Source organism: Drosophila sulfurigaster, chromosome X, assembly GCF_023558435.1.
Source record: "Drosophila sulfurigaster albostrigata strain 15112-1811.04 chromosome X, ASM2355843v2, whole genome shotgun sequence".
Lineage (NCBI taxonomy): Eukaryota > Metazoa > Arthropoda > Insecta > Diptera > Drosophilidae > Drosophila > Drosophila sulfurigaster.
Window position 1 is genome coordinate 16,917,368 of NC_084885.1, and position 11,210 is coordinate 16,928,577.

The following is an 11,210-nucleotide window of genomic DNA, read 5'->3' on the forward strand; positions in this document are numbered from 1 at the left end:
TTGCTGCTCCCTCGTAAGTTCTTGAGGCATTAGCTCTCATTAGTTTGCTCTAGACGCTGATAACGAAGCGTTTTCAATCAAGGCAGAGATTTTGGTTTGCTGCTCCTCGCTAATCTGCTTATAGCTGCTGCAACAGTATCAATACATAGTTGCGAACCAAAAAAATGAAATAAAAAAAAGTGTAAGCAAACTACCGTTAGCAACGTTGATTCCCGATGGTCGATTGTCGATTGGCGGCTTATGTAACACGTAATCGGCTTATAAATGATGCGCTCGCTTGACCTTCACTTGCAGACAGTTGATGCCGACTCGATGATACACATACGCCACATAAGCCAGCCAGCCAGCTAGCCAGCTGCAACAACTTTGTCTTTCTCTTGTGGATTTCCTAAGAAACTCAACAATGCTGACAACGTTCAAGACTGCGACGATCTGCATGCAAAGCAGCAGCAGCAACATCGGCATCGGCAATGGCAACTGCTTCTTCTGCCTCTCTAGGCATATCCGCATTATCAACATGCAACAACGACACAACGCAATACATATATTTTAATAACAATAAGCACAAGTTAAAATTATGTTTTTGCCAAGGCGCAGCTTGAATGCGCTTACCAAACAGCTCAAGCTAAACACAGATAAACAGTATTTTCTGCGTTTTCTTTTTCTCAAAATACTAAGAAATACAAAAATACTAAATACAACTCTTACTCAAGTTAAAGCTTTATATAATAAAGTTTTTGCTGCGTTTCCGTTTTCTGAAAACATTAAATAAATACTAGATGCAAAATACTAAATAAATCGTTTTCCGTTTTCTAGAAATACTAAAGAAATACTATATACAAAATACTCAATTAAGTTTTTACCTTTGTTTGAAAATACTAGATATAAAATACTGAATAAAGCTTTGACCTAACTCAAAGTTTCACTTAGTAAAGTTTTCTGCATTTCCGTTTTCTGAAAATACTAAACATATACTAGATGCAAAATACGAAATAAAACTTATTCCGTTTTCTCGTAATACCAAACAACCACTATATACAAAATACTAAATTAAGTTTGTACCTAAGTCAAAGTTTCTCTTAGTTACGTTTTTTCTGCGTTACATATTTAGTATTTTCAGAAAAAGGAAACAGAAAAAACTTTACTAGGTAAAACTTTGACTCAAGTAAAATACTAAATAAAGTTTTTACCTTTTTCAAAGAAATACTATATACAAAAAACTAAATACTGCTTAGTTTTTCTGCATTTCCTTTTCTGAAAATACTAAATACAAAGAACTAAATACAGATTTTACCTTAGTCGAGCTCCCAATTAAGAATGCTTTTTCTGCGTTTCCTTTTTCTAAAAATACAAAATACAGCTTTTACCCAAATCAAAGTTTTTTTTAAAATAAAATACTAGATACAAATTCTCAATACAACTTATTCCCAAGTTGAAGCTTGAGTTTTTTCTCTGTGTTTCCTTTTTCTCAAAAAATACTAAATAAATACTAAATACAGCTTTTACCTCAGTCAAAGTTTCATTCAAAGCATATCAAGTTGCAGGCTGTATAATACTCTACAAAAAAAAGAAAGGGTAACTAAACAACAATAATCATAAAGCATACACAAGTTAATGAAACTTTGTTGCTGCTGCTGCTGTTGACTGTTGACTGCTTGGTTACTTGAGACCTTGATTATGTGCTGATGACACGTACAACATGTTGTTGTTGTTGTTGTTGTTGTTGTGGTGTCTTTTGTCGCCGTGCGTTTTATGAGCTACAGCGCAGCAATGGAAATCTCCACAATGTCTCATTGTGTGTATCGAAGTTTGAAGTTTGTTAGCAGCGTGATCTGTTCACTTCCAAGTTGTCGCATGTGGCATGTGGCATGCGGCAGCATGGCTATCAATTGATCAGTGCACTCGCAAGACGCAAGAGAGGGAAAGGGAAAGAGGAGTTCAATGTAAGGTCGACAGCTAAGAACTTTGGCAAGGGGAATAACAAAAGCAAATCTCAGACAACGGCAACAACAGCAGCAGCAGCAGCTGCCAATGACCAATAAATTCGTTTTGCGACTCTGTGGCAACGTTATGGACATGTGGCATGTGGCACTCAGAGGCGGCGGCGGCGGCAAAAAAAAAGACAGTCGCCATAAAGCTTGCGGAATGTGTCTTATCAATAGACAGGCAATCTCAACAGCAAAAGCAACAACAACAACAACGTGAACTGTGTGGCAGCTCAAGGATAACAGCAGCTGAAGTGGAAGTTGTGGCAGCTGCCGCTGCTGCTGCTGCTGTTGTTGTTGTTGTTGTTGTTGTTGTTGCCACCGTAACTCGCAACTCTTGCTGCGCCTGCTGCCAATTGCCAGCTAATTTATCATAATTAAAGTTGTGCTACAAATGTGCACCTAAAGCAATCTCTTGCTCGCTCAAATGGAAGCCAACTCAATTGTGAAGAGGAGAGGAACTCATAACGGAAGAGCGGAAGGAAGGAAGGAAGGAAGAGTGCAAGAATAACGCAGAGCAAGAGCGGAAGCGGGGGGGAAGAGCCAGAGCAGCAGCAGCATGGGGCAAACTAACGAGCCTGACACAATTTCAAGTGAGTGTCGGTGTCGGCTTTGAATGGGCTTTTAAGCTCCATCCATATACTTATGTGTGTGTGTGTGACTGGGACGCGATTAAGGATGTAACAGGATAACCCGCTGTGAGCAATGTGCAATGCATACAGTGCAACACAAAAGTAGGCGCATCAAATCAAAGTGCAACTTCAAAATTTACAAATTTTTAAATTGCAAGGCAAACATTTAAAACAAGCTTTTTTAAAGAAATCTTCTTTTTATTTCAATTGAGTTGATTGCAAAAAATAAATATAAATTGAGATTGACAAACGTCATAATCTTTACCAAAAATATATCTCAATATAATATACATATATTTTATATGAATAACTTTAAACATTGCCAAAATATAGTATATATATATATATATATATATATATATATATATATATTGAAATAATATAGCAATTATTAGAAACTATTAAATTACAAAGCAAAAACTTCAAAAGGCAATTTAAAACAACCATTTCTTTATATATGTATATAAATTTAAATGTCTGCAAAATACTTATATATAAATACAAATTGACATTTGAAGAGATTGTGATTCTTATTCTTTATTAAAAATAAATCTCAACATATTCTATTTCATATGGAAAACTTTAAAGTATATTCAGTTTCATTCGACTTATTAATAAAAGTATTTTCATGAATTGCAAATATGCCATTTGTTTACGCTTTTCGGCTGCCTAGATGTTTATATGTATATTATTTTTAGAGCTGTTTGCATACTGCCGCTAGGCACTGTGCTCGCTTCGCAGCGCGTGCTTCCTGTCTATGCATAATGGAAAGGATGTCAAGTGTTTAAAGCCAAAGCAATCCCTCTCGCACTCTCTCTTTCTATCTCTCTCTCTCTCTGTCGCTGCACATGCCCCAGTGAGGATTGTGGATGTGGATTTGAATGGCGAATTCTGGATGCTGTTGTTGACTTGACGCTGAGGCGTCGACAACCCCTTGGAGTGCCTTGACATGAGCTTAATTAAAATCACAGTTGATGATGCAAGGCGGCTTTTGTGGTGGGTGGCGAAAGAAGGGAGCAAGGAGGGAGGGGGGTGAAGGAACGAGAAGAGCTGTGCTCTTGTTGCCTTAAATGGGATTTGCATTTTGCATTTTACGAATTGTGATTTGCATTCGCAGGCAAGCAACGAAATGAAAATGAAATGAAAGCAAACAAAACATGTGAAATCCTTGGCTCAAGCGGCGTATGCGTAATTATTTAGCGTATTTTCTCAACAAAAAAAAAACCAAAACGAAAACGCAATACACAAAATTATTAAATTAATTGTATACATTAAGCGAATGTTGTTGCTACTTTGTTTTTTTTTTTGTGTGTTGTGACCAAATTTGTTCACAATTAAAAACAAAGCGCGCGTAACGCCCACGCGTTTTTTTTTTACCCGTTTTTTTTTTTGTTTTTGTGAGTGTGTGTGTGTGTGTGTGTTGTTTTTGAGCTGCCCAAAAATGGCAGCGAGCGTCAAAAGTTTTTGCGTGTTTGCTAAGACGCATTAACAATTGGCACATTTAACGGAAGTTATTGATGTCAATTTGCAAAATGGAATAAGACGGGGGAAAGCCGACGAAATGACAAACGTACGAAATGATGAAATGACACTAAATCCAAATCGGAAATTAGAATGCTTTGAAGAGGAAAAGCAGAGCAACCGCAACAAGCAAGAGAGAGAGAGAGAGACAGAGAAAGAGAGAGCAATAGAGGTAAAGTGGCAAAAGGTTTAGCAAAAAATAATAAAAATGCACAGAAAGAAAAAACGTGCTAAAATCAACAATAAAATCTTAAATCAATTGTTTATTGTTTGTTCTTAAATCAAGATTGAAAATCTACAAAAACTCTAGATTGCACAATCTTGAAATTCAAGATTATAATCTTGTTTTAAGAATGGAAAATCTTAAAATTGAACCATGACGGCAAAATCTTAAATCAAGATGAAAAGTTTAGATTAAATCTAAATTAGATTTACTTGATTATGGCTCAAATGCAAAGATTAAACAATCTTCATTTTTATATAAAAACAGAGTAGAGTTTGAACTCAGTTTGAATCAAGATTTTAATTCTAAAATTAAATCTAAAAATCCAATTTCAAGATTAGATTAAGATTTTTTCAATCTAAATTATTTTTTCTCTATGCAGAACAACTCGAAATAATGCTGAAATAATATTTGTAATGTTTGAGCTTATGAAATCGAAACAGCAATCGAAATGAGCAAAACGATAAGAATACTCGTAATTACGACAATTACAAATGGCTCAAAATGGAAAAAAATCTGCTGCGCATTGTCTTTGTCGTGTTTGTCGAGCGATTACTGTAGACAGTTTTGTGTAAATTTGAATTTCGAATGCATTTGAATGATTTGTTTTGTTTGTTTTGCGTTCGCTTCGCTTCGATTTGTTTTGTTTTGTTTTCTTCGCGTTGGTTTGTTTGCTTTGTTTGTTGTTGTTGTTGTTTTTTGTTGACATTCTGTGTGGGTCAAGCAAGTTCAACGCATCGCAAATTGTTGCAGCTACAATAGTTTGTTGCACTGCGTCATCAGCTGCTGCTTTGGTGTGTTGCATTGTCGTTGTCGTTGCTGTTGTTGTTGTTGGTCTGGCCAATTTAATTGTCACATTAGTGAGGCAGCCGCCAAATGGGCGACACTGCCTTTGGGGTATGTCTAGTTAGTCACCTTAAGGGCAACTATTTGCCTGCTGGCTGCCTGCCTGCCAGATGATTTCACTCCACGCACAACATGCGGCGGCGACATCGTCGCCACTCTACGGTTCAATGCACCCGGTTGCACTAAAAGCACTGACTGCAGCAGTGGCAGGCAGCAACAAGAGGCAAGCACTTTAAGCACACTTTGTCGTCATTCTCGCATCCTTGCATCCAACCGTCATCATCAACATCGTCATCGTCGTCATCGTCATCGTCGTCATCGTCATATCGTCGTCTGTCAAAGGCAACAAGAAAGATTCTTTAGCTGCTGCCAGTTGTTGAAGTTGTTGCGGAGTGTGTTGCAACCATTTGGGAATGGGAGAGTGCACTTTTGTGGCAAAACTAACAAATGCATTTTTCACCTACACGGAAGCAACATACATACATAAGTCTCCTCCTCCTCCTCCTCCTCTCTCTTGCCACCCCCAGAGTCTGATGTGTGTCGCTGCCGCTTTTGGGCAACTAGAGCTGCAAGTTGCTAACCTTTTGGTTGCAACACCCGCCTAGCAATTTGCACCTTGTTAACACAAAACGGTTTTACTCATTTGCAATACAAATTTGCGTAGTGTGACATTGTTGTTGCTATTCTATTGCTATTCTGTTCCGGTTGGGTGGGCGCCATCGACGATTGTTCGCATTCGAATTGTTTGCATTTTTTTGCATTATTACTTTTTTTTTTAATTCGAGGAGATCTCAATGTTTACACTCGACCCAAAGCCAAATAAGTCCAGCAGCAACTGCAATTCGTAATTTCATTTCAAAACTGACCCGCAGCAACAGTCAATTTTGTTGATGCCTACAAATGGCAACACACTCCAGCTCCATCCATGAAGCTTACTCGACATTCAGCTACTGCATGGCAAAAGAACAAGTTCAAAGTGCCGGATGCTGTTGCCAACATTATCGCTCATTTATAATGCTTACTAGTAAACTAGTAGTTGTAGTACATAGTCGATGTATTAAAAGTCTTGACTTCAAAGCAGTTGTCGACAAGGCGATGGATGCGAGAGAAGTTGTGCTGTTTATTCAATTGAGCAAGTAAACAAAAGCAAAGACAGCTACAGCGAAATAGAAGACGAAGACAGCGAAATACTTGAAGCATTTCGAATTGTGTAGGACCAACTGTTGACTATCGATAGCTATGCCAAAAATACTATCGAAGCATTTCGAATTGTGTAGGACCAACTGTTGACTATCGATAGCTATGCCAAAAAATACTATCGATGAAAGCAAATCAGCTTTAGTTTATGTTAAGAATACGTGTACTAAAAAAAAAATTAGTTTGATTAACTGCTGGTTATCGAAAGTGTTATCGATAGCTGTACAAAACATACTATCGATCAAACGATCTTTGAAAGATATATTATTATAAATAAAACTTAAAGTAAATTACAACACAAAGCAATTTACATGTTCTTTTATCTTTCGCACAAATCTATAACTACAAATAATAAACGATATGGTTTAATCGATAGTATCTCGAGAACGGGCAAAGTCAACTCTCTAATTTGCAATCCATTTACTTTGTTCGGTGCGTTGAAGTTCTTTGATCTGCGTTGCTAGCAACAACAACTCGCTGTTGATTTCATTTAGCGCTGTCAAATATGTATTTGCTCCTACCCCCTTTGCACATTGCCTCCCCTCCTTCTCCATCTCCAACGCCAGCCAAACAAACAAGGCAAATTGTGCAATCGTTTTACTGCGCCACGCTCCATGCTCCATTCTCGCCCCCAGCCAAAGAGAAAGAGAAACGAACACAAAAAAAAAACAAAAAAAGAACGTCGAATGTAAATATTGATGCTGCTTGCGCAAATCTTTTTAACCCCCTCCCCCGCTGCCTGCCCCCCTGCCACCCTGTTGTTGCGCTCTGCTCCGATTTAGCCATAGAACGACATGTTGAAGCGCACGTGCGCACGCTTGACGCGTTTTTAAACGCCACCTTATTTGGTCGCATGCCGACCAACAAAGGAGGGAGAAGTGAACAGAAGAGAAGAGAAGAGAGATCAAAGATCGACAGATCGAAACAATGCCTTGTATGTGCCGAAACTCTGAGACTCGAATCTCTGGGATGGATCCAAAGACGTGTTCTGGCTGCTTGTCAAAATCGCCAAAAGCTGACCATTTTGGCGAATCACACACACACAGAGACACACACACTCACACACACACTCACACACACACACACACACACACACACACAATATACTCGATAGTCAAATTCACACTCTCGAGATCGTTGAACGCTATTAAATGCCGTAATAAGTGCTGTTCTAAGCAAGCGACAACTGTGACGCGCCAGATTCAATATACGATTCAATTCGAATCGATTTAATGAGCCATTCAAAAAAGGGCAATGCGCGTGGGAGTGGCCAGAACTGGCCAAAAAACACAATACAACATGGACTCAACCATGAACCCGAGTCGGAGTCGAACGAGCAATGACACCAGCGACTAGTGAAGCACCACGACGACACCACTGTGCACAGTGGAACCTCTGCCCTGCGACAAGGCCTTAGGCTAACCTTTAAAAGTTCACTCAACCAGCTGCTGGGCAGGCAAACACACACACACACATACACACACGCCCACGCCTCTATCTCCAGTTAAGTTGATGCCTCTGGCTCTGGGCAGTAAAGAGAGCATGGAAGTCGCTTCAACTTACGCAACAACAGCAACATTTTATGACCCATCAGCCAAAGCAGCAGCAGCAGCAACAACAACAACAAGACCTTGCCCAATTAGTTGCCGTTGCTATAGTTATTTAATTAAAGCGAACGAGCGAGCGAGAGGAGCAGAGATGATTGGGGGTACTGTAAGAGAGAGAACTGTAAATGCACCTGCAAGCGGAATGTTGACAGGGCTTGGCAACATGTTGCCAAGGTATATAGCGTATGCAAATGTTGCCAGCGTTAATTGAATAGCCCAACAGCAGCCGTAGCAGCAACATCACATGCATCTTCATTGCGTGGCAAGCACGAAAATATTTCACTTAGACTTGCCACTCGATTGCACCTCGAGCGACACATTTGACAATTTGTGGACGTTGCAGCGACCGCTGCAAGCTGCAAGCTGCAAACTGTGTGCATGCTGAAAGCATCTCTGTTGCAAGGCGTTGTCCGCTGTTGGCCAAAACAGCGACAGCGACAACGACAACGACAGCGGGTGAGCGGACGTTGCAACAATTAGAAACCAGTCCAGCGTGAAGGCGACGACAGCCTTACCGCTTATGTCGCTCATTATGGCATTGCCCCATCTTTAGTCTCTAGTCTGCAGTCTCTCCCAGCCAGCAAGCCAGCCAGCCAGATCGGAACAGACATACTCTGCACTTGCCATATTAATGGTAGCTGAACTGAATGAACCAAATATAACTCTTCATATTTGTATCACAGAAATACACATATGTATATTCAAATTATTTCATTGTCAATTAAAATACACATCATCGAGTTAGTTTTAAATATTAGTATATAATGAACTTGTATTTTCAGACAAAGAGGGATGATATGATATGATATGATATATGTATATAATATAGACACACTTACAACAAAATGTAATGTGATCAAATCATAAAAATTGAATTTGAAATATGTTTATAATAATCAAAACTATCAGCATAATTTCATCTAATTTATTGAAATGTAATTTCAATAATAATCTTCATCAAAGAATTGCAATGTAAATAATTTTGTTGTCTCTAAAGAATCTCTAAAAGCAAAAACAACAACCTCAAACGATTTTAGATGCAATTGAAAAATGATGCTCAATTATAGAGTATCGCAAAGTCGTGGTGTCCTTTCTTTTTGGATTGGGGCATTCTTGTTAGAAGCGAAGAGATGTCGTCTCGAGGCTTGCGTGATGCGTCGTCGTCGTCGTCGTTGTTGTTGTTGTTGTTGTTGTTGTTGTTGTTTTCTGCCTGTTTTTTTGCGGCTGTCTATCTGTCCCGTTTGTCCCATCTGCCCGCTGGCTCCTGCTGCATGCTGCTGTTTGCCGTTGACGTTGCCGCTGGCCAACTACTTACTTACTTATTTGGTATGCCAGATTTGTCGCTGTTGTTGTTGATGTTGCTGTTGTTGTTGTTGCTAGTGGTTGCCGGAAGCGCAATTGCTTCATTATGGCACGTACTTTGTCAAAGGCGTTTCGACGACGCGACACTGACGTTGTTTCCCCCCCCTCTCTCTGTCCCTCTCCCTCTTATTCTCCTTGCTTACACTCTTGCCAGCCTCAACGTGGCCAGAGTTTGGCTTTTGGTTCTGTGATGAGTCGCGTTGAGTCACTTTGGATGCCTCATAAGCTGCGGTTTTCGTCCAACAATTGGGCAATCTTATGAATGAAAGCCAGCCTAAGTCGGTTCGGTTCGGGCCAAAGCCAAAGCCAAAGCATTTGGTGCGTGTGGGCCGCAAGCGTGTTATGAGTTTGTAGTGTGTTGGCCAGTTAGTCAGTTAGTCAGTTAGCCACCAGTCCGGTTTTGCTCTTTGTCAAACAAAATACATACACATGTACATGAATTTATGAAAGAAGAAAAAAAAAATACACACACTCACACACACACACACCGAAAGAAAGAGAGAAGAAATAAGCATACAACTAATCCGTTTTGTTTTCCATTGTTCTATTGCAGGGGCAAATTTGCGGCTGTTCGTCGGGCGATACACAAGAATACCGGTTTGCATTTCGCGGCGAAATTCCTAAAGCGACGCCGACGCGCACAGAGCAGCGACAAGGAGATCAAGCACGAGATTGCCGTCCTAATGCTATGCGAGGGCGAGGACAACATTGTCAATCTGAATGCGGTGCATGAGACGCGCTCCGACACGGCGCTGCTGCTAGAGCTGTAAGTATCATACTCCTCATACCCATTTCCCCCATCCCGATACCTCCACTGACTTCAAAACTGAGCTGCGCACACTTTCGAGTGTCTGATTCCCTGACAAAATGACTGCAAACCAACTGATGACTCCCTGACTGCCTGTCTAACTTCCTGACTCTCTCACCTCCTGACTTCCTAAGCAACTATCTTCCCTACTCTCTGACCTCCTGACAAACTGACTTACTGATTGCCCGACTAACTGACTGACTAACTGGCTAACTCCCTGGCCTCCTGTCTTACTCTTTACCTGTCTAACTGACTCCCTGACCTAAAAGACTTAGGGGCTAACTCCCTAATTGTCTGACTTGCTAACTCCGTGACCTCTTGACTCTCTGCCCTCGATTACTTACTCTAACTAAGTTGACCTAACTTACCCATTGCCTGATCACCACACTAACTCAAACTCCTTTTCATTCTAGTGCCACTGGTGGCGAGTTGCAAACAATACTAGACAACGAGGAGTGTCTAACGGAGGCGCAGGCACGTCATTGCATGCGGGAAGTGCTCAAGGCGCTCAAGTTCTTACACGATCGCTCCATTGCCCATTTGGATCTGAAGCCCCAGAACATTCTGCTGGCAGGCGAACGCATTGAAGGTGAGTATCAATCACATCAATCCCCATCCCACCATGCATTAACTAACGTAACTGTTCGTTCTACTTGCTATAGATGGCTTGAAGCTCTGCGACTTTGGCATCTCGCGCGTCGTCTGCGAGGGCATCAATGTGCGTGAAATGGCTGGCACTCCGGACTATGTGGCCCCGGAGGTGTTGCAGTATGAACCGTTGTCGCTGCTCACAGACATTTGGTCGGTGGGCGTGCTGACCTATGTGCTGCTGTCGGGTTTCTCGCCCTTCGGTGGCGACACCAAACAGGAGACCTTCCTCAATATCTCACAGTGCGCGCTCACCTTTCCCGACAATCTCTTTGGCGGCGTCTCCCAAGCGGCCATCGATTTTATACGTCGCGCATTGCGAATTAAGCCAAAGTAAGTGCAAAAGTGCTATTCACCATGGGGAATTCGAATTCGAATTAA

The 11,210-nt window shown here is 40.8% G+C and overlaps 1 protein-coding gene across 3 annotated transcripts in view; it reads left to right on the forward strand.

Moving 5' to 3' along the window:
• Positions 1-11,210, forward strand: part of LOC133847050 (death-associated protein kinase related) — a 67,861-nt gene that overhangs the window by 53,456 nt on the left and 3,195 nt on the right. For all 3 annotated transcript variants that reach the window (XM_062281803.1, XM_062281804.1, XM_062281802.1), the window contains exons 3-5: positions 9,927-10,139; positions 10,595-10,770; positions 10,844-11,162. In XM_062281803.1, the coding sequence (XP_062137787.1) occupies positions 9,927-10,139; positions 10,595-10,770; positions 10,844-11,162 (708 nt within the window). The remainder of the gene's footprint in view (positions 1-9,926; positions 10,140-10,594; positions 10,771-10,843; positions 11,163-11,210) is intronic.